Consider the following 22,791-nt stretch of genomic DNA (forward strand, 5'->3'; position numbering starts at 1 on the left):
GCCGCCTGTTTTACTGGGGAGGGGAGTAGCTAGAGACAAGGATGCTGCAAGGTACTGATAGCTGGTACCACAGTCTGGTATTTCTCTGCAGGGGGTGATGCTCTGGACCCATCCCTTATGTTGCCATGCTGCTGTTTTGCTCACCGATAGCTTATTTTACTGCATTGACTATTGACCTCTAGCAATGTCCCTGCCAGTCAGGTGGGAGGACGGGGTGGCAGGATGGGAGGGCAGAACCCCGCAGCTGCTCCCCCAGGCCTGGCCCTCACCTCTCCGCTGCCGTTGCCCCTGCTGCTCTCCAGCCCAGTGACTTTGTGTGGCACTTCCCAAAATGCGCTGGAAGGTGTCCCTGGGCCCCTTCACGAAGACGGTGTGTCCCTGAGCCCAGCCTCACCCTCGCCTTGGACCCGTGCTCTTGCACACAGCCAGCGTGGGGACATCAGTGCCACCTGCAGGCACGTCCTAGCAGAGAAATGTGTCCAAGAAGAGGACGCGTGTCCTGTCCGTGTGTTTTGGGGAAGGTGGTGCTGAGGTGTGTGCCTCCACAGAGGACAGCAGGTTGTGAATCCTCAGTGGAGTAAGCGCTTCTGGTACCTGTGAGTGAGAAGTGTAAAACCCCGTGAGCGGGAGGGTTTACAACCTACACCCCGTCTTCACCTTCCCCGTCCCAGTTTGCTGGGACAAGCCTTCAAAATGGTGGGACTGGTCCTTGCTGTGTCCCGCAGGAGAGCCCGGCCGGAGGGAGGAGAGGGGCAGCGCTCATCGCCGAGATCCCCGTTGCTGTGGGTGCTGCCAAGGTGCTACCAGCAACCCTTTGAATTTCAGACCAGCACATACCTTTGAACATTTTGTAAACACTTGCTGTTGTGGTTTTTCCATAGGGAAAAGTTACTTCTGCTGGAAAGCGTAGCTGTCCTTGCTTACCTGCTCGCAACGTCTTTGGGGGGGGCTGTTCCACGCCGTGCCTCACCCCACAGCACGCCCCATGTCCCACACAGGCTCTGCAAAGCCTAGCTGGCTTTACTCCCAGGAGCAACGCGTGTGCCCCCCCGAGCACACCCACCAGGAAGCGTTTTCCACCCCTCATCTGGTGCGCCAGGCGGGGCTACTTTTATTTTTTATGCCTTTATTGCTGCGGCTTTCGGGAGACTTGCGGGGGTGCGGAGATGCGAAGCAGCCGGTCTGGGCTAACGGGGGGCCGTGCCGCCGGTGCCCGAGCCCCGGGGAAATAACCCGGGTGACGCCGCAGGGGGGGGACCCGGGGGGTCCGGGGGGAGCGGGGCGCTGGCGCGGGGGGCGGCGGCCGGCAGAGGGCGCGGAGCGGCGGGAGCGGAGCGGCGGGAGCCCCCGCCCGCCCCGGAGGAGCGGAGCGGCGCGGAGCGGAGCGGGCAGGGCTGCGGCATGGAGGGGAGCCGGACCCCCCCCCGGTACGGATCGCTGGAGTCCACCCGGTGGCCGCCCGCCGGCGCCGGGCCAGGTGAGAACGGCGGGACCGGGACGGGCAGGGACGCTGCCGGATCCAAACTTTCCCCCCCTCCCCCGGTGGCTCCGGGACTCCCCGGGCACCCGAGCCCCGGGAGCTGGCGGGGAACCGCCGGCTTCATCCACCAAACGGAGCCCCGCGGCTGCTCCCCGTACCGGTAGCGGCACCGCCGGAGCCCCCGCGCCGCGGCCACCGGGAGCGGGGCAGGAGGGATGGCGGGGGGTAGACGGACGGAGGGAAGGGGTGGATGGAGGGGAGGGATGAACGGAAGGGGGGATGGAGGGAGGGAAGGGCTGGATGGGGGAGAGGAGTGAATGGAAGGAGGAAGGGATGGGTGGAGGAGAGGAAAGACGGAGAGAAGGGAGTGGATGGGAGGAGGGATGGCTGGAGGGGAGGAAGGATGAAGGGAAGGAGAGATGGCTGGAGGGAACGAACCGGTGGAAGGAGGGATGCAGCCCGCCACCCGGCTGATGCTGCCCGGAGAGACACGGAGCCGCTGTGCTGTCATGCCCGGCTGTGGGCATGGCTGTGACCGGGAGGCTGGGGTCCCCACCCTGTCCCTCGCTGCCTTTCCCCCTCTCTGACCAGTTCCCCCAGTACGAAACGGGCTGGGCAGAGGGGGGGGACACCGACCAGGGCGATTGTCCAGGGCAGAGTCCCCAGCCGTGGGGTGGGAGGAAGGGGACCAATGCTGGGCTGTGGGCAATATCCTGGGGAGGGGAGGCTCCTGCAGCCCCTCTGCCATGACATCCCTCCGACCTCTCCTCTTCCCCAATGCTTTCTGCTCCCGCTTAGCCCCTTGCACCCAGCGGGACAGGGACAGGCAGCTGGGAAGGCAGGGAAGGAGGGATGGAGCAAACTCCAGCACCTTGCTTGGCACTACTGTGTGGGGGTGCTGCCCGTGAAGCTGCTCAGCTCCTTGGTGAGCTGCCTGAAGTTTTAGTCCTTCTCCTTTGTGCCTTTCAAGCATAGCAATATGTATCCTCCCCCCCACACCTCCCCTGCCTGGGAAGAGCGTCTATGTGGAGACCCTGCCGTTGGGTCTGAGCACTTCCATCACCTGGATCCTCTGCTCCCAGCAGCCGGGTGACATCAGAGTGGTCCAGGGAAGGGTCAAACACTTGCTGGGCTCAGGGTGCTGGGTATGGCCTGGGCATCCCCCCTCGGGTGCCTGCGAGCAGGGTTGTGGTGGCTGTGATGTTTGCTGGTTCAGTGCAGTTCTGTAAACTCCCAGCTCCTGGGGGACCCTCAGGCTGGGCAAGAACGTGGCAATGGTCGGTGTCTGTTTTTTGAATGCTGTTCTGCTGTTTCCTACCATTCCAGGAAATCTCAGGCCAACCCTGTTAAGCTCTGAGCACACGCAGCCTCTTGGCCTGCTTGTGCTCAGGAGGTGACCAGGGGAGTGTGCACACAGCAGCAGGGTGTTGCGGAGGGGCTACACCCCTGGTGATATCCCCTGTAAGTCATCCTGGGGTACCTCATCTGTGAACTCTGGTCTTTTTTATGGCTGTCTAACATGGCCCCAGTGGTGCTGACTGTGCCAAGGACTGCACAAACACAGCCAGAGAGATGCTTCCTGGCTGCAACAGGCCAAGGCTGCACGTTTCTCCCTGGTTTACTAGAGGGGGCACTGTCAGGGATACGGTGCCGTGGTTTGCAGGCTGCCCGTAGCTGTGATCTCTCCCATCTGAGTATGATGCTGTCCTCTGGGACCAGCGTGCTCAGCCGTGCATTGGCAGTCCTGGAGGCTCGTTATCGAGCTTGCGGAGCTAGGGCTGATTTTGATGGGCTGAATGCCCCCTGCCCATGCTGCTTTCCATGGCAGAGAAAAGCACACGGCTGAGTTAAAGGCCTCTTGGGATGGAGCCCAAGTAAAGAGCTCTGACCTCCTCCCCAGGGGGCTATCAATCAATCGCCCAACTTTAATCATGAAGTAAATCACTTGAAACTCAACCCTGCGCTGGTTGCTGGCTGTGACTAATCTCAGGCTTGCTGCTAGCTGTCTAAATGTTTCCACCAAAGCCATATGGAGTGGTAGTCTCCGGCTATTATACTCCTCATTACCAATACTTGCTTCCCCTGGGCCATGTGTGATGATTAGAGCATCTCCAAGTTTAAATTGAAGCTTTCTCCCCTTCCTTGGTTTGCTGGGTTGAAATGGTGCCACTCGGTGGTCCTTTTGCTCGGGCAGCGGGGTTGATTTCTGTGTCTGGCTCCGCTGTCATGTGCACAGCTGTGGGAGCAAAGGGACCCCTGGGCACATGGGTGGGGTGTAAGAAACTCATTCTCAGCTTTGGCAAAACCATCTCCAATGAGATCTTTTGCCCAGCTGTCTGCTTGCAGGACGTGGCTGGTTTTAATCCCTCATGAGCTCTGAGTGTCTGTACTTGCCATTTGTGACTACTGTATGGTGTCACTGCCATCGCACAGGTTCATAGGTGCACAGTGCCCTTTGGTCTCACCACCATCTCCGGAAAGCTGTGATCTAGCCCATGCCTGCAGCTGCTGGGGTTTGGGAACTCAGCATCACCCCATATCTGCCTGGAGAAAGCATCTCCTGAGGTAGCAGGGAAGATCCATGTTCTGGCATCCTGACCAGTTGTCACAGACTGATCTCATTACATGAGAGGAATTTGGATCGAGATGGACCTCTGGGGAGATCGAGTCCAACCCCCTGCTCAAAGCAGGCTTAGTAGTTAAATCAGGTCGCTCACAGCCTTGTCCAGGAGATATTTTGGACCCAGGATGGAGATCCCACAACCTCTCTGCTCCCTGTTCCACTGTCTGAACAACATGAGGAGAAACATTTTCCTAATATCTCACTGGAATGTCCCATGTTTCAATTGTGCCCATCACCTCTTGTCTGATCTTTATGTACCTCTGAAAGGAGTCTGGTGCTGTCTTCTCTGCATCCTCCCATTAGGTAGGTGAGTACAGCCATGAGATTCCCCCTTCACCTTCTCTTCTTTGGGCTGAACAAACCTGCTTCTCTCAGCCTCTCCTCATCCGTCCCGTGCGCCAGCCCCTGCCCTCACTCAGATGTTCAGTTCTTAGTCCTGAGAAGACACTGGTAGGTGGAAGGAGTCTCCATCAGCAGATTTATCTTACCATCCTATCAGCGGCACATTAGTCACCTGTATGGATTCACTGGTTTCTTGTGAGGTTTAGTGGATGGTTTTGGTGCAGAGGCGTAGCTCTGTGTCCCCTTGTCCAGGTGCTCCCTCCCAGGGTTCATGGGCTTAATTTTGCAGGAGCACTCACCTGGGACTGCCCTTCCTCTGCTTCTGCCCTGAATTAAGCAGCTCCAGGCACATGACTGTCCTCTTAGAGCTTCTTGTCCAGGACTTACTGCTTTGGTGAGAAGTTCCCTGGCATGCCTGAGGACATGTCTTGCCTGAGGGACGCAGAGTGCCATGACCCCAACCACACCACCCTGAAGGCACAGCCAAGGGCTGAGGAGCTTCCAGCTCGGGTCCCACAGTCATTGCTCTGCTGCATGGTGTAGACCTGTCTGCTGTTCCCATTTCACAGGATGCTCCTGACCTGCAGCGGGAGGCTGCTGGGAAGCGTCCTACAGAAAGGTGACCAGGGAGGAGGGGTGCGTGAAGGCAGCTCCTTCTGAGCAGGGTGGTCCCAGACATGCTGTATTCCCCGTCTCTGATGGGAACCTACCCACAGTCAAACCAGGAGCTTTCTCTCTCTTGTGGGCAGCTGCCTACAGGCTGAAATCACGTCCCAGCCTCCTGCCACAGACGAGGGAGAGCAACCCAACATTGCCACCTCATCCCTTCATGTAGACAGGTGAGGATTCACCTCTCCCATCTGGGATGGCTTCCGCTAATGAGGTTCTGGGATGAGAAGGGAGAAGAAGCGATGCTGACAGCTGTTTCAAGCCCTTGAGCTCACCCACTGGGAAACAGCTGGCTGATAACCTCAGCCAAATACTTCTGCCACCAGTGATCAAAGATATTCTGGGCTATTCACCCACCCACCCAGGCCAGGAGTGACAGTCCCCCTCTGTGCTCCTAGGAGTGATTAGATTTGTCCTTGGCTAATGAAAGCTGCAGTAATCTCGTATCTTTGTTTATTAGAGCGTCTGTAAAATAATCAGCCCTGTCATTTTAGTCTGGTCACAGAAGCAACACTTAGAGCAATGCAGCTTTTTCCTGACAAGTCTAGAGCTGCACTGAAGTACAGCCGAACCCCAGGGAGTGGCTGCCTACAAGCACACGCCGGCTGTACTGTCTGCACTTTCACATGTGTCATTATCTGCGTGCCCACTGTCATCTGCAGGGAGATCCTGCCTGTCCCCAGCACATGGCCCCAGCTGCTCGGCAGTGCTGGGTGTGTGTGCAGCAAAATATCCCGGGCAAGAGGAGCTCTGGGGTGGCAGAGCAGCAGGATGCTTAGGACGAGGGACCTTAGCATCCTGGTCCCCTAGCAACTGCAGTGCGGTCCCCTAGCAACTGCATCCTGGTCCTGTAGCAACCACAGTCCAGTCCCCTAGCAACCCTCTTCAGGCCTGTAGAAGCAAGGCTAAGGGAGGGTTTCTCTCCAAATTTGCAGCAGAGCCGTTGAGCAAGAGCTGATGGAGGGCAGCGCATCCAACCCCACGTCTCGTCCAACCCATGTATTTGTTGGTCTGTCCTGGGCAGGCACTGGTTCCTGAGAGCATCCTGACAGCTTAGAATGGGGAACGGTCGAGGATTCAGCAGGCTGGTGTTGGCTGAATGTGGCCTTTGTGGCTAGGGGAAGAGGGAGATAATCTTCAAGTAGCCCTCATGAGTTTCTAAGAGAGAAACAGTGGAAAACTATTCTTCAAACCGGTCACGCTAACCCAAACCACTCGTATTTCCTCTATTAAACCTCCTCTGCCAGCAGCCTTGGAAACATGCCTCACTGAGAATGACTTCTCAAGCAGTTTTACATGACAATTAGAGGACCAGTGAGTGCAGAGTGTTTTGCCTTGTGCCTTAATGCCTTCCTGACCTGTAACACTCAGCACTGGCCTGGGTTCCGTTTGGGTTCCCCAAGCCACACGCTCCATTTCTGACATCTCCAGTTCCCAGATCTCGGCTGCCCGGAAAATCCTGCTCCCAGAGCTGGTGCTCCTTGGCTTTGCTTTCCCTTCTCCTTGCTCAGGGAGAGTCCCAGGGCTGCAGGAAGGCAAAGTCTCAGAGGTGAGATGTGTCCTGTGGAGATTCAAAGGAAGCAGAATTTGCCCCCGATGTTTGTGATTTTTAATGTTTTCTCATAGTCTGGCTTTGCTGTAGCTGCTGAGCTCCCCCCCCCTAATCTGGGCTGTCTGCACATCATAGGAGAGCCAGATTAGCCCGCGTGTGATAAAAGTGCTGCTGCATGTCACTGATAACAAGCTCAGTGATGTGCCTCTGAGAGCCAGACCAGGCTGAGGGGTGAGAGCTGGCCTGGGAGCAAAACCTCAGCTATCCCCATAAAACGGGCTGGGAGCCGCTGTGGGATGTGCAGGCTCGCAGGCACTGTGTGAATCAGCACGGCATCCTTGTGTAAATCAGTGTGACAGGCTTGTGTAAACCACTGGGACATCAGAGGGACATTCGTGTGTAAATCAGTGGAGAGGGGGAGGCAGAGCTGGTGGTCAGAGCAATGGATCAAGGTTGCTGGGCTCTTGTCCTGTCCGTCCCTGGGATTCCCACTGCACTCTTCTAAAATATAAATTACAGCCCCTTTTTCCTGCATTTTGCTGTGAGGCTCTTGCCTCTTGCCCTGAGTAAATTACATCCCCTTTCCCTCCCTCAGTTTCCCCAAGTGGGTTATAGAGGTGATGCTCAACACTCCAGAGGATGAGGAAGCCAAACTTGCCTGCTCGGTACCATGGGGCCTTTTTCCTCTGGTGAGCTGGGAAGAATGGGGGGAATCTTCATCCAGCCTGTGATGGAAAGGGACCAGCTATGGGATCTTCACCTCCACCACTCCTTAGGGGCCGCTCTGTGCTATATGGGCCCAGTGTTTTGTCCTGGCACATACTAGAGGACAGGCTCATGTCTCTGGGTGTCTGTCCATGTGCTGGAGATGCCTGGGGCTTATGTGGTTCTGGAAAAAGAGAGAGATATTCCTGTCCTTCCCTCCAGCAGTTTTTAGCTCCCTTGGCCTCCTGCTGTTCAGCAGAGGGGAAGACCCCTGGAAATTTGGGGCTTTCTCAGCAGTGCAGAGCCCACCACAACTGGTGTGAACAGGGTGTGCTGCAAAGCCAGGACAAGCAGGCAAAATGATGCTTGTTTCTAAGGCTCAGAGAGCTGCAAGCTCAGATGAGGTGGCCTGCTGGCCTCCGAGGTCTTCTTTCATGCAGATGCTTCATGCATATTGCATGTGTGTTTGGAGCTGCGCTCAGCAAGCTGAACTGGCTTTGATGCTAACGTAGCAATGAGCAGAGCTGTTCCAGTGCCCAGCCTCACACAAAGCAAAAATAAAGGCAAAACACAGTCGCCAGCAGCTCAATGCCCTTGCATATGTTGGTGACTTTCCATGTGCTCATGGGGCTGTCTTCTCTTGCAGCACCCAGCAGGGTAGCAAGAAGCCTGAAAACGAGTTTAAAACTGCATGTGCTTAGTGGTTATGCTGGTCTGGTGTTTGCAGGGGGGTCCCTGTGACAGCTCTGTGGTCCCTGTTGTCCTCAGCACATGTTTAACATCTCCTGCTGGCTAATGTGGCTCCCATTTTATTTGCAGAGGACGAGATTGTTTCCATGGCCGACTCGACCACCACCATTGATGACATTGAAGGGGAGCTCTTCAAAATTGAGAGGATCAGGGAGATCCTGGTGAGGAGGGAGTCAGAGCTGCGGTACATGTGAGTACCTGCCTCCTCCCATGCTGTCCCCCCTTCCCAGGGTCACCCCAGTGTTTTCTGCCTGCCTGATCAAACATGGATCTTCCCTGGGGACGAGCAGAGCTGAGGTCGCTTTCCACCTCGTTTTCCACCTGGAAGCGCAGCCTCTCACACTGCTCTGGCCTTGCTCTCAGAAGGGGCTTGAACGGGTCGCTGTTACAAAGCTGCCACTGATGCTGTGATGATTTGAGCTATGCAAACAGAGTTTATGGCATGGGTTTAACTACACTAAAATGTTTCCATATTCAACCACAAGCATGCTGTCTTTCCAGTGAGTCCATACTCTTTACTCTGCCTCAGTGCACGGCTCTTGGGCTGGCCTTGGGAAGGGACCTGAGGTTTGGTGGCTCATTGCTGCTCTCTGGAGATAACACTTTACCCCAGCATGCAGATCTCTGGCTGTTGGACAGCCACACGACCACAGTTTACTCTTTCCACGTTGCAGTATTACACATCCTGCCAGCTCCTCCTTTGCTCACCCATCCCCTGGCTGCTGGGGGATATCAGGACACATTGAGGCTGGACCATCATCGGTACCTGATGCATCCTGCTCCACACTGCATCCTGCTCTCCACTCCTAGCACAGACTTTGCAGCCAGATGCAGAGGGAAAGATCTTCTCCAGGGTCCATTTCAATAATCAAAGCAGTTTTTGAGTAAAAATCCGGAGGCCATTTAAGGCAATCCAATAGTCACTGTGTGGCAGTGGTACTAACCAGCACTCAGGGTGATAAAGAATATTTTCCCTGGGTATATCTGGGAAGAAAAGGACTGACTAGCATTCATAGTCTGGGTTGATTAAGCTTTTTAATGCTATTAAATTGCTGCAGTCAGCCCAGTCCTGAGATCTCAACACAAAGCCTGGGATCTTTTACTGGTAGTGGCAAAAATAATATTTACTGGGCTGCAGCACTTGATATGCTGCTTTTTTAGTGTGTCTGGGTCCTCACTGGTACCTGCACTACAGGGATCACCAAAGCCTGGAAATGCCTGTGTAAATCCATTGTCTGGGGAAGCTGTGAGCTGGACTGTGGTTCAGAGCCTCAGATTTGGAGTGATGACCTCTTTGAGGCACAGTTCCCCCTGAATATATTGTTGAAAAGGATTTTTGGAAATCATAAAAAGTGTAGTTCTTAAATGCTTTCCATGGCAACCGGTACCTAAATCTCACAGGTGCTGTCAAAACTCACATCACTTGCTTTTTCTTATCCCTTTATTTGTTTTCTTCCTTGGCTTGCACTTGGAAAACAAAAGGAAGTCATCTACAGAAGCCACATACTGGAGTGGGTATGGATGCAGAAGTGATTACCTGGAAGTTTGGAAATTCCAGCATTACATGTCTATGTGGTTTGCAGGCGCTGTGGGGAACTTGAGCATTGGCTCTGCGGAGCGCAGCAGTGGGCAGGAGCGCGGCTCTGCAAGGCAGGGAAAGCTGAGGGCTTCTCTGAGCATCGCTGCTGGAGAAGAGGGATCCCCAGACCTGGGTTTGGCAGGACAGGGTTAAAAAGGTTGGGGACCTGGGGCTGAAAGGGGCTTTTTTCCCAGTGGGGGGAAAAAAAGTAATATTCAGGATCGGTTGGACTGTGGTGCTCAGGGCGATGGACATCTCCACTGATGTGCTGCCAAGCAGAGGAGTGACCTGTCTGGTCAGTCGATAGCAATCAGTGTTTTCTTCTTGTTGAAAATGTCAAACTAAAATGTACCAACATTTCTGAGACGTCTGTGCTGTGGAAAACAATGAAGCTCCCAATATTTCTCCTTTTATAGGGCAAAAAGAAAGGTCTGAAATTCCTGTGGGAGATTCAGCTCTGCACCTCACCAGCTCAGTGATCTGATGTGCTCCCTGGGGCCAGACAGGGGTAGCATGGCTACAGCTGATGCTGCAATAAGTTTTATCACCAGTGGCAGAAGTAATCTCAGTTCCAGCAGCAGTCTTCTGGGTGCTTATCTTTGCAATCTCTCCCAAGTTTTATTGAAATGAGAATTTTTATTATTGCGCATTTATTATTCTCATTATCAATTTTTACAGAATTCAATTTCAATTTAGTTTTAATAATATTTCAGTTATCATTTGACTGTTTATTTTAATTTTAATAAGTGTATCACTAGAGATCAGCCTGTTGCCCATGTCTCCCGTGCAGACTGCCCTGCTGGTGTTCTTTGTACAACCTCAGGGCTCAGCCACCATAGGACTGTGAGCAGGCAATAAAAGGACAAACAGACCTCTCTGTTCTCCACGTGCAGCTCCCAGACATTGGCATTGGTGGACCTGCTCAGTGCGATATGCAAACAAATGAAGACACTGTCAGATGGAGCAAAAACCTGACAGAGCCAAGAGGAAGCCTTCTCCCCCGCCTGGGTTGTTTTTCTCCTACAGCAATATCTCACAGGGTCCCTCTTTGTCAGTCTGTTTATTTTCCCTTCCCTAATTAATATTTCTGGTGTCTTTGGCTCAGCTGACGAAGCTGCATCTTCAAGTAGCTCCAGCAAATATGACTCATCCCAGAAGGGGTGGACGGCATGACTCAGTGGAAGGGCCAGCAGGATTATTGAAGATGCAGACAGGGCTTTTAGTAATGCACGCTTCAAAGAGAACCAAAGGCACATCTGTTCAAGGTGGCACCAGCTCATGAGTCAATCATGTATTATCTGTAGGCACAGATTGTGTATTAGGGTTTCTTGTCACTCACGGCCATGGAGCTTGCTAGAAATCTCAGCTGTGCTCTTCCATGTTGGATGATTTCCCACGTGCCCTGCAAAGCATCAAAGGCTTGGACGACCTTGGGAAGTTTGTGCTAAGATGCTGGGGTGCTTGGTAGGGCTTAGGAGGATGTATGGTGCCTCTGTCTATGTGGAAAATGGGTTGACTGATTCCCTGAAGTCAACATTTGGATATGCTGCTCCTCGGGGACTCTCAGATATTTTCCCAGCACAGACTGCTCATGGTTCAGTGCCCACGCCTGTTGTCTAAAACATCAAGGGCTGCAGTCACAAGTCTCTAAGGTCTAGGGAGCTCTTAGATACAGGTGTTCCTGAGATATCAGTGGATTAGTTGCACTTTCATAAGAAAATACTTCTGTCAGAGTGTCCACATCTACCTCAGGGTGATGACTGGAACCACCTTTTCTGCTGGTGGAGCTGCTCAGCACCGTTTGAATGTGCTGCCTGACCCCAGACCCCCTGCCATGGGGCTTCTGGTGCCCTTGCTGTCTCCAAGATCCTGGAAGACATGTATTGAGAGCATGAGGACTGACGTGTCAATGAAGGGGTTGCTTCACGGATGTACCAACTGAGCATATTCTGGTCCTGGGGGCGTGGGAGCCTGTTACACCTGGAAAATCTGGGGCTAGATTTTGGATGGAGACACTTTCTTTTAGCTTCAGGCCAAGTAACAAGAGGTGGGGAGATGCCAGATGGTCTGGCCAGAGTAGCTCAGCCATGCCAAGGTAAGCCTGGATAAAGAAGAGAAGCAGCCCAAATCCCAGCTCAACAGTCCGACCCTGATCAGAACATTGAGTGCCTTGCGACGGAGTGCAGGGGCTTTAAAATACTCTTTTCAAATGAGCCAACAGCCAAAATCCCTGATCAGGGACTTCAGTTCCTGGGTACCTTAATGGCAAGGAAATGGTGCTTCACTGGCTGCTGGCTGGCTGGACTGTGCTGAGGCTTGGGATGCCACATCAGAGCAGCATTGGCTTTTCCTAATCTTCCCAGTGAGGGATAATGTTTGAGGAGCCCAGGGAGGGCTCAGAGCAGGAGCGAAAGTGTCAGATGGGTTGGTCTTGTCATGCTTTGGTTGGACATGTGGCTGGCCAAGGTTGGCCCTAGGCTGATGCAACCTTGGAGACTGCTGGAAGGGCAGACGGGGCTGGGCAGTCCTTAGGTCACTGTTCGCTGTGCATATGAGTTGCCGGCAGAAAGCAGGAGGACTTTGAGGAAAGGACCCTAAAGGGAAAAGCAAGGAAGTCTCTAAAGCCAGAGGCTGCTGGCATGAGAGTGGTTGGGAGGTGGGGGAGCACGCCGGGCAGACCAGAGGCAGCTCTGGGGGTTATTGGAGTTGTGACTTGTCTCGTCTTCTGTGGTGTCACCTACCCAGCGGAGATCCTCAAGGATGTCTTGGTTTGTAGTGGAGAGAGGTCTCAGCCATGAGCACTGTCTGCTCTTGGGGTTTCCCTCACCGAGGGTGAGTGCATAAAGCTCTTCAAACTGAAACACTGATGCTCGTCATGGCCAGACACCATTGTTCCTCAGACTTGTCCAAGCAGGGCTTTAGTGAGGGCATAAGCATGCAATTTTTTTAAATAAATCAATAAATAAGTTGGGTTAAGTCTTCTCTGCCAGTCCTAGTGAACAGCAAGCAGCACTTGAGCTGCTACACCCATGGCGGGGGCTGAGTGTCTGTGGTGCTTCCGAGACATCATCAAACTGCCTCTAGCACGGACAGGGCTGCGCATCCCCCATTTGCTCCATCAGCAGCTGCTGCTGACATTTGAGTTGAGCCCATCCTGATCAGTATCTTGCTGCTGTCGTGTGGTTTGAGCCAGAGATGATTTCATTGCCTGTGGCTTCGGCAGGCTTCTTTTCTCCTGTTGAAATGACCTTGTTTCTCAGTGGACACCTGCAAAGTTTGCACATTTCCCCCCTCTGTTGTGTTTCATTTTTCTACCTTTTTTTAATTCTGCAGAAAGGCAGTATAAAAATGTGAGATCTTTTTATGGGGCAGCAGCTTCCATTTGTTTTTGGATTTTGCTGTTTGGGGATTATTTTTTGTGAGAAGGAGAAACACAGCTGCTATTGCATGGTAGATGTGCCAGGTTTTAATAAGGCTTCATTGTCATTAGAGTGATTAAACTTTTTCTTTGCCAACAACCAGTGACACAACCCATGTAGCTCCAACAAAAGCTCTGAGATGAAGTGGGCTGCTGTTTCGTGTGGGAAGGCAGGTAAATCTGTGCTCCCCACTGCGGGCACTGAGTGCATTGCCTTCCAGTGTTGGTTGGGTGTTGCTCTGGAGGTTTTGAACCTTTCCTCTCCCAGTCTTTTCCTCAGTGGTTTCATTTGTGTCGCTGCAGGATGGATGACATTCAGCTTTGTAAAGAAATCAGCCGGCTTAAAAAGGAGCTTCAAAAACTCATAGCCCTTCCAGGTAAGGCTTTGTAAAGCTTCAGAGAACTGCAACCTGCCACTGCAATCAGCAGAAAGCTTTCCATGAAATACAAGAAGCTCTTGAACAGCTCCCACCCCGGGATGCTCCCAGAGACACTGCTGCTGCAAGCAGTGTGTAAGCATCAAGAAACGTGGCTCCTTGGGTCTGACCTGAGATCCTTCTTGAGACCTTTGCTGCTTGCAGTACTGCTAGGGAGTCCTTGTCCAGGCATGGGCTGAAGGGCAGAGGAAACAGAAAAGGAGAAAAAATGAGTCCTTTGAGGAAGAGCATGGGTCTGGTATAGGAGAAGGACAGGGGTTGAGTGAGGTGGCAATGAATGCTGACACAGTGGGACCTGCCACATACACCGAGGAGTATCCCCAAATGAGTTGAGAGGACAAGCAAGGGACATCGTCAGACCACACCATGAAGGGGCCCCTTTGGAGGCAGCAGGAGGGGAGATGCCTTCAAAGGCCTCAAGTATGTGAAAAGCAATGAATTTTTGCTGTGGGCATGTCAGAAATGTGTCAGTGATGGGGCAGGTGGCAGCAGCTGCCAGGGAAGGATTCCTGGTTGCAGCCAGGGTAGGATGGGTGCTAGGGGGATGTCATGCCAAAGGGGGTCAGTGATGTCCCTGATTTAGGTGAATTCATCACTCAGGATGTTGAAAAGAGGCAAACAGTCCAGGGCAACATATGTGAAAACTTCAGTTGGGAGGAAACACTGCTTTTGTCCCCCACCCTTACCATGACCAGTAACCCTCCATGTCCATGTCGCAGCCAGAGTCACCCTTGACCCTTCACAGCTCAGGAAAGGCCAAACTTTGGTTCGCTAAAGGATCCCCCTCAGCCAAAATATTCAAATGAAAGCACATGCCAAACAGCTCAGGGCTTGAATGAGAACGAGCAAGAAAGGCTTCCCCACAAGCTATGTCCATCACTGTTCATAAGGCTATGCCTCCTCCTAGGACATCTTCATTCAGCCCCCAGTAAGGACTTTATGTGCGTTTTCAGAACCAGATGGGAGACATGTCCCTGCTTATTTGCACCCGTCCAAACATTAAGATCTGGCCACTGCAAGTATCTCTCTGAAGATGCTGCACTCACTGAGACCGATGAGTGTGTAGCAGGGGCGATGCCTGGGTGCAAACAAGGGACCAGCTGTGCACATCTGTTTCCCAGAGCAGCAGCTCAGCTCATTGGTTCTGTACTCAAGGTTATCTCAAAGCCAAGGGTGGCAAGAAACCTTGACCCTTTCTAATGCCATAGTTTCGCTATGCTGTGTGTGCTTGTGAATCTTCAGCACATGGTTAGAGCCCAACTGCTGCTTAATATGCAGGTCTTGATCAGTTTAATACAACCTGGCTGCATCCAGAGGGAGGTTCAGACAGGGGAGGGGAGGATTCTGCCATAAAAACTGGAGCTGCTTGCAAAACGTAGACCCAGATCTCATGTGGGCTTTTAATTCAAACACCTGCTAGTTCATAAAACAAGACTTGACCTAAATGATGGCTCAGGACCAGAGATAAACTTGGCCTTTTCTGAAGCTTGAGAAATGTAGCTGGCTTTCCTTCATCTGCTTTGGTCTTTCATTTTTAGCCTTTTCATTATTTCCAGATTCAGCTGAGAGCAGAAATGCTGTTTGCATCAGGGATGCTCTTTCTGTCTTCTTTATAACTGGGGTCAAATCAGATTGTGCTGGAAAAATCCTGCAAATCATTGGTCTTGTGAGACTATAGCAGCAGATCATTCGTAAAAATGGGTGTTGAACTTTGATTCAGATAAAGATTCAAACACGTCAGCGCTTACTCAGAGCTCAGCCAGACCTGTGGCTTGAAATCTCACCAGACCAAGGTGCCTTCAATAATTCAGAGAGATATCATGGTCATGATGGACTCTGACATCAGCAAGTTGGAAAAAAAAGTGCAGTGTTTATACAGTGCGTATGTTAACTCTGACATGCTCTAACTCAGGAATGCAGATTGTTAATTGACTCCAAATAGCTGGTATGTTTGTGTACAGCCTAATGTTTCCAATTTGTATGGCATCCAAATGACACTGTAAAGTGCTCCTATTCCCACCAGGCAGGTGGGAGCTGCTGCACAGAGACAGTGCCCAAAGCCAGGCAACTTTGCATTAACTCTTCATGGTAGAAGACCAGCAGCTGTGGCCCAGACCGCAGTCGAGATCAACTTTCTCTGCCAGGAAGCTTGAGCTCAATCCCTGCGCAAGACCACAATTGTTCGAGAAACCTTTGTTTGCTGGGGATGTTTCTAAAAACATGATGATTATGAGGAGTTCCTCCTACTCAGACCCCTGCAGCAGCACATCTGATCAATATATAGCAGACTTTAAAATACAAATCAATATATAGTTTAGGTAACTGCTGAGATCCAGCCTACAGGGTTTGCTCCATACTGTGAATTTTGCTGCATTTTTATTTAGCTGAAGGAAGACTGGAGATTGATCCATCCGGTGCTGGATTGATTTTGGAGCTGGCTGCTGAATTCAGAAATGGTATTAAATAGCTGCAACACAGACAGTCATAGTTTCCTGCTAAGGTAGCTCTCCATTTATATTTAACACTCCTTAGCCCTATCTCTGTCATCTTCACATATCCCACTTACCATTATGTACCAATTTATATAGAACATGACTTCATAGTGATGTGAGACTTTTCAGGTCTTCACTAACTCACTGCCCAAAGGTATGTGGCACAAGTAGGTCCCACTGTGCTCAAGGTAGGTCAGTCTGGGGGTTCAGGTGACAACCAAGGCTAACACATTCAAAATAGCCTGGCAGACACTTGTGGTCATCCTTGTCGCTGGGGTGGGAATGGGGCTGACAGTGATTTGAAAGGTCAGATGTAGAGTATGAGATCACAGGGACTGTGTTCAGCAAGGGAATAAGGCTACAAAAACCAGTGGATCATATTGATTTTCATGTCTCTGTCTGTATGGGATAAACGGTGGTGTGAGGTGTTCCCAAGGCATCTGGGCATTGTTGATAATTCCCTATGCACCTGAATCCTTGGCTGGTATCTCAGCCACATGGAGGACCTGGCTCAGAGGTCTCTGGACCCCTACCCAGCTCAGGGCCAAGCTGAGACTGGTTGGGTGTGCTGGCATGGGAAATGCGGGTTAAGCATATCCTAGTTGAAGGATGACATCCAAGTCTGACATTTCTGAGCTTGTTGAGACTCAGTACCCAGCCTCTTCAGCAGTGCAGGGTGCAGACCCCAGGTGAGCCATGGTCATCTTCCACCAGAGAGGTCACCTTGTTGAGGGGCCCTTCCTCTGCTCTGCAATGCTGACAGTTGCATCTTGCAGTACTCACCCATGAAAATTTTGGGGAGAAGCTAAAAATTCAAAGTTTGATGACACCAGACCTGTCTCCTCCCAGCCAGGGTGGTTTGGGATGAGGTTGTGGCTTATTTAGTAGCCTGTATCTGGATCCAGGTGCTTACTTTGGGTTGGCTTTTATTGCCACTCTCCCATCTGCTCCTGGGTCCAGCAGAAGCAGAGCAAGATTGGCCTTGGCATGGGCAGGATGGTCCCTCTTGGTGCGTTAAATGTGTTCCCTGTGCTGCAGAGAATGAGAAGTCCAACGAGGAGAAGCAGAGGGAAGAGGAGCTGGTACAGCAGATACACAAGCTGGTGGAAACGCGGGATTTCCTGGTGGACGATGTGGAGTTTGAGAGGCTCAGGTAGCTGGGTGCAATTTATTCCTTGCACTGAGGATGGTGCAGTCTGTCCTCTGATCTGTATCATGCCTTGCCAGATGGTCCTGAATGCCTTGCTGCTCCTTTCCTGAGTGCTAATGAATCTCTTTGTCACAGGGAAAGGGAAGAAGACAAGGAAATGGCAGAGTTCCTGCAAAGTAAGCTCTCCAAAAGCTACGTCCAGAAAGCAAGTAGGTGGTTGATGAGTTTTATTCCTTGCATTGAACCTCCGTGGCAGTTTCTCCCCTTTCCTAAGCACTCTGTCCCCAAGATTTCATTCCTCTTGCATGGGGCTAGCTTACCTGGAGGCCATCTGTTGCTGAAGGAGGGTGTGGGGAAATGGCAACTGGGTGCTTGTGCTTGAGATCACATTGTGGAAACATCCCAAATCGGTACTGATATTATGCTTCCATTTCCCTCTGGGCATTTCCCTATTGTCCTATGAGAATTGAGATGGGTAGATGTCCTTTTATGGCTGATGCACTTCATCTGACCCTTTCCAACCAGCTTCTTACATTTCATCACACCATTAGCTAAGGTCACAAGTTGTGGTATCCATCCAGTCCTCCTTTCTTCATGGCCTCTGATGGCTACCCTCTTCCCTGTGCCTCCATCATTGCTGGAGGAACACCTCCCCAGTGTGGTGGGAGGCATTTCCAGCCCAGGGTCCCTGTGCCTGTAGCACACATGGTGATGTACCTTCTGGATGCAGGAGCTCATGCCCAGCTGTGGGTCTGAAGAGGGTCAGCATCTTAGCCCTGAAAGGAGCTCTAAGAAGAAGCGATGGGCCTGTGCTCTTGTCACCAAGCAGACACCGATTCCTCTTTCCGTAGCTCCTGTCAAAGAGAAGAAAATGACTTCCAGGGGCCAGCAAACCTCCGCACCGTACATGACCAAAACGGGCCTCACCCTGCTCAAGGAGTGCTGTGGCTTCACCTGCTCCATCATGTAGGCCAGCCCCCAGCTCCTCTGCACAGGATGTGACCATGGTAGCGTACATGTCCTGGGAAGCTGGGCTGGGCAAGAGGGGCTTCCTTGTGCTGAAACAGCCAAGTGCCTGTATGGGTGGGTGAGTGCTGATGTCTGGGACACGCACAGCTCCTGGTGCTGCAGGTGTGGGGTGTGAGGGACCACCAGGCTGCAGCCCTGCTCTGGGGGGCTGCCATCAGGGAAAAGTGCTGGAGCCCCACCGAGTCCTGAGAGAGCGTCTGGAAGGGAAGCAGCAGTGGTTGTGGCTGGGAGGAGAACGAGGGGATAGAGGGAGTTGGATGGAGGGGGAAGAGAGATGAAGGGCAGGGAAGAGCAGGGCCAGGTGCACTGCAGGTAGTGTACCCCAGGCACCAAGACATCTCCTTGTGAACACGTACAGGAGGGAGATGTCGGTCAAATGTACCACTGCTGCGCACACCTGGTGTTCATGGAGTTACACCGCCAATGCCTTTGTCTTTCTATAGCATCTTCTCCGAAAACCTAAGAAGCCATCAGGCCTTTCTGTCCTTGAGGGTCCTCACATGCCTTCTCGCTGACCCTCCCACCCACTCCTTTTCAGCAGGCTGCAGTTAAATCCCTAGCATCTGCTGACAGCCACAGCTGCCCAACCATAAAGTGATGCGCCCATTATTTTTAAAACAGAGTTTACTAAGAGCCAGGCTGTGTCAGTTGTGCAGGACTCTCCTCTGGCTGCCGAGGGGCAACCAGACATGTCCCCTTCCATTTGCCAGTGGTTCAGGACATAAACCCATTCTAAACATTGTCACTCTGTAGAAGTCTCAGGGAGTGGCAGACCCATAGAGAGGTGCTTCTTGCCAGTGCAGCTTGGTGTGGACTTCCCCACCTTATCCCAGGAGGAGGCTGAAGTGACCAGGCTCACAGAGGTGGGTGATGGATCCCCACTGGGCCAGCTCTGCCTGGCTCAAGCTGCCTCCTTACTCTTATGCCTATGCATGACACTGCTCCACAGCACATGCTGCCAAAATTGGTGTCCGTGGGGTGCAGACAAGTCAAGCAAGGCCTAAACAGCTTGGTGTGGGATGGAGCAAAGGCTGAACTGGTGATAGCTGGTGAGCTGAGCTCACTCCTGCCAGAGCGTGGTGAGGACACAGGTGAAGCAAGTCACATCTGAGATGAAGTTATGTCTATAAGGATGTGCTTTAATACAGTTGAAGTGAAATTCTGGGCTCCAGCACCACAAATCTGAGTCCGAACCTTACAGCTCATCACAGGGCAGTGGCAAGGAGGTGAAACCACCTACCCACTGAGCTCCCACCTTCCTCCATGCCTGGGCTTCACCGCGTAGGTGATGAGCACAGCCAAAGCTGAGTGCTAGGTCCTGACTGATAGCATGTGTGACAAGCACTGTGTAAGAGGAAGATGATGGTAATAGAGGTCCAGTGGGCTGTAGTCTCTGTGGGAGGATACGTCTCATCCTTAGTATGCCAGCGACTTCCATTGTGGCAGGAGGCCTGACACCCAAGAGTTAGTCTCATTGGCATTAGGCGCTCTATAAAGCAGGGTTGGCTCTCTAGCCATTGGAGAAGGGAGGCACCAAGGGGATCCTATGGTTGCAACCCATGGTTTCCTATCTCTTGCCTTTCCTCCCCAGGTCTCCAGCCAGAGTCCACAGTCTGCTCTCCACCGAGAGTTTCAACTTCCCGTCATTGTTCATGCTTCCCACTGCAGCACCACCACCTAAGAGACTTCCCAAGCAGGCTGGTGCAAGCTTGAATGATGGCATGTGTCCTTGGTGCCACATCAATGGTCGTCTCCTCCATGACATCAACACCAAATTCCACCCAAGCTCAGCTTGGAAGAGGTGTGTGCAGCAGCGGCAAGTGAGTCCATGACAAAGAGGACCAGTGCAGTGCTTCACTTGGACAGAGTAATAAAACAAGCACTGTGAGCTAATGTTTGGAGAGCATTGTGCTCCACCATCCAAGACATGCTGTGGCCACAGACAATGTCTCATCCTTAGCCTTGTACCACCTTGTGAGTCTCTATGGGATGATTCCTGAGGACTCTTGGTGGAAAATGTCTCTGGTCCGAGTTTCATTGTGCTTGCATTGGTTTTATTGCAAGGTGCTCCATGGCTCTGGGTAGAGCTGAGCAAAGCCTGAAGGGCAGTCCCCAGAGCTGGCTGAATGAAGGGCTAATTCTTGTGAAGTTATCACCTGAGCACAGACCTGGTGTGTTGAACAGATGAGTTGCTTTCCCCACCTCACTATTACTGAATTCAGTTTTCAGCTTCAAGAAAAAGGAGGAAATTAGAGCAAAAGAGAAAAGAAGAAAAATTCAGAAGAACAGGGCAACATGCAGAAGGAAATGAAAACCAAACAGGAGTCTGGAAAAGTGGCAGGGGAAGGTGGAGACAGCAGGTGAGAGACACTCTCACTGCCAAGAGGGCATTCAGTCCTGCCCTCCAGTGCCCCAGCCAGTGCCTCTGGGTTTGACACCATGAGCTGGACGTAAAGTCCTGTGCAAAAGACTCATGGTACCCTGAGGTCACCCAGTGTCTCAGTTCCTGTTGTCCCTTCTAAGCATCCATCTGTGTTGAGATAGCACAGCCAGAGCTGCTAATGCCCATTGCAGCAGGACAGGGGCTCTCTTTCTCGCTGGGTGTGAAGGCTTCTCACATCACCCATGCTGCGCTTCTGCCCTGTAGGCTGCTATGGCTTTACTGGGTGTCTGGCGTGGCCTCCCATTTGGGTGGCTGCCCAAGAGCTCTGGTTGCCCTCTGGCCAAAATGCTCAGCTGGATTCCTCCAGCTCAGTCCTGCTGCATCTTGCTGTAGGGTCTTGAGATGGTGTTCCTGCCTGGGTCACTGTCCAGCATGCCTATGCCAGTGAGGTGGTCACAAGCCATCTGGCTCTTTCCATTGCACCTGATAGCACATTCATCCTTATCAAACACAATGCAGGTGGGATCCTTCCTAGTGCAATGCCATAAGCAGGTCCAAGTTCCTCCTGCATTTCTTTATCATCACTGCTAGAAAACCCAGTGTGTGGGAACCTGTTCTCTACCCTTTGCAAGGGGGTCCTTCCTGAGCAATCTCCTCCCCATATGGATCTTACCAGCAGCCAGAAAAGTCCACAAACTAAACCAGTCCCTCTGCACGCTCACAGACCAGGGTGCAAGACCCAAAATGGCACCTGGTCATCTCTAGCAAACTTGACCCCACTTTGGTTCATGTCACCTCTGAGTTGACTTCAATGGTCTCAGTCTGAAGCCTGTTTACATTTTGTGCTGCTTATTGTTAATGACCTACAGCATCCTGCAAACACCATCTGCCAGTTCCTAGTGCTCTCCTTGCCTGGGGGAGGCTTCAGTGTGGGCTGGAGGGAGTACCCTGTAGATCACAGGAGCAAATTAAGTCACAGAGAGCTCCTCTCTGCTTTGCCAACCCTGTCTAATGGAGTGAGGTGCAGTACACAGTTGGGGCTGTTGTCCAAGGAAGGGTGACAGGCCATTATTGGTAGCATCCGTCCTGGAGTTGATGGGACAGATTGGGCCACTCACTCCCTGCTCTTCCAGAAACTGTCCAGTGGCTGCTTTGCTTGGTCACTCTGCAGCCACACACGTGGTGCAATACTGGTGTTTGCTTTGATCCACATGGACCAAAGGCTCAAGACCTAGAAGGCCCCCCTCACTGTCCTTGCCTTCCCCAGGGTCTTCTTGGAAAGGGTAAGTAACCAAGCCAGTTTGGTTGGACAGAGAGGGAGCCAAAGGCAAGGAAGAGCCCTTGATTCAAAACTTGCTCCCCTAATTCATCCCTACCTCCACGCCACAAGGCCCCAAGACCCAGACTTCAGCTGCTGAGCAGTGCTTGGGCAGGCAGGGAGGATGGCTGGGCAAGAGAGATGGGCACAGTCCTGGCCTGTTTTGTTCTGTGTTTTCTGGCTGTGTTTGTGTGGCTGGTCATGGAGAAGGAGGCAGGCTGCTGTCCTGGTCATACGGTACTATTTGACCTGTATTTTAACTGATGGCAAAGGTGCGCAGCACACGGGAGCGACACTGTTTCATGTGCATTGATTTCAACCCAAACAAATAAATGTCTGTTGAAAGCTTGGTTTGTAGATATTTTCCCCACCTGGGACCTTTGCAGAGAGATGTCTCAGGCTGTGTCACAGCAGGGTGGCTGAAGTGGAACAGAAACAAGATCCTAAAAAGTCGGGCTGGACTTTGGAGTTCCCTGGTATTGCAGGAGTACAGAGCAGCTCCTGCTGCTGCAGCAAGATATCCAACCCTTCCATTTCTGGCTCTTGATCTAACATTTCACTTTTGGGCCAGGCTGAAAAATCTTTGGAAAGGCAAGAAACTCCCTCCCTGGGTTAATAGTCTTTAATGCTCAGAGCCCTGAACTCTTTTGATATATTTGTTCACTGATAACAGCCTTCTGTCCTCACCAAGCCTCAATGGTAGCGTTTATAGAGGGGTTGTGGAACATCAAATGTCTTCTATATGTGGCACTTTGCTTAATGGAGTGCCGAAGGGGGTCTAGCTGCACCATCTCTTCTCTTGGCCCCCTGACTCTCCCCCTCCTGTATCCCACCCCCCAGGTGCTCTCAGGAGAAGGAGCAGGA

General features: G+C 52.1%; 1 protein-coding gene across 2 annotated transcripts; it reads left to right on the forward strand.

The window, feature by feature from the left end:
• The first annotated feature begins 992 nt into the window (after nucleotides 1-992).
• On the forward strand, nucleotides 993-22,241 carry LOC140660272 (bMERB domain-containing protein 1-like). 2 transcript variants are annotated; one of them, XM_072880973.1, is made up of 7 exons: nucleotides 993-1,090; nucleotides 8,191-8,311; nucleotides 13,422-13,495; nucleotides 17,086-17,200; nucleotides 17,333-17,406; nucleotides 18,049-18,204; nucleotides 19,818-22,241. In XM_072880973.1, the coding sequence occupies exons 2-6, from the start codon at nucleotides 8,208-8,210 to the stop codon at nucleotides 18,165-18,167; spliced, it is 486 nt and encodes a 161-aa protein (XP_072737074.1). In that variant the 5' UTR covers nucleotides 993-1,090; nucleotides 8,191-8,207; the 3' UTR covers nucleotides 18,168-18,204; nucleotides 19,818-22,241. The 2 variants fall into 2 exon arrangements, with proteins under 2 accessions (XP_072737074.1, XP_072737073.1); XM_072880972.1 differs by lacking the exon at nucleotides 993-1,090 and adding an exon at nucleotides 1,291-1,477.
• Nucleotides 22,242-22,791: the final 550 nt, after the last annotated feature.

Source organism: Ciconia boyciana, chromosome 16 (assembly GCF_034638445.1).
Source record: "Ciconia boyciana chromosome 16, ASM3463844v1, whole genome shotgun sequence".
In the NCBI taxonomy this organism is placed as follows: Eukaryota; Metazoa; Chordata; class Aves; order Ciconiiformes; family Ciconiidae; genus Ciconia; species Ciconia boyciana.

Bases quoted from the DNA above. Each gene is read 5' to 3' on its own strand.
- LOC140660272 (XM_072880972.1), top strand. From the start codon at position 1,402: ATGGAGGGGAGCCGGACCCCCCCCCGGTACGGATCGCTGGAGTCCACC. The intron at 17,201-17,332 runs GTAGCTGGGTGC...TCTTTGTCACAG, and splicing joins GTGGAGTTTGAGAGGCTCAG to GGAAAGGGAAGAAGACAAGG. The intron at 17,407-18,048 runs GTAGGTGGTTGA...CTCTTTCCGTAG, and splicing joins AAGCTACGTCCAGAAAGCAA to CTCCTGTCAAAGAGAAGAAA.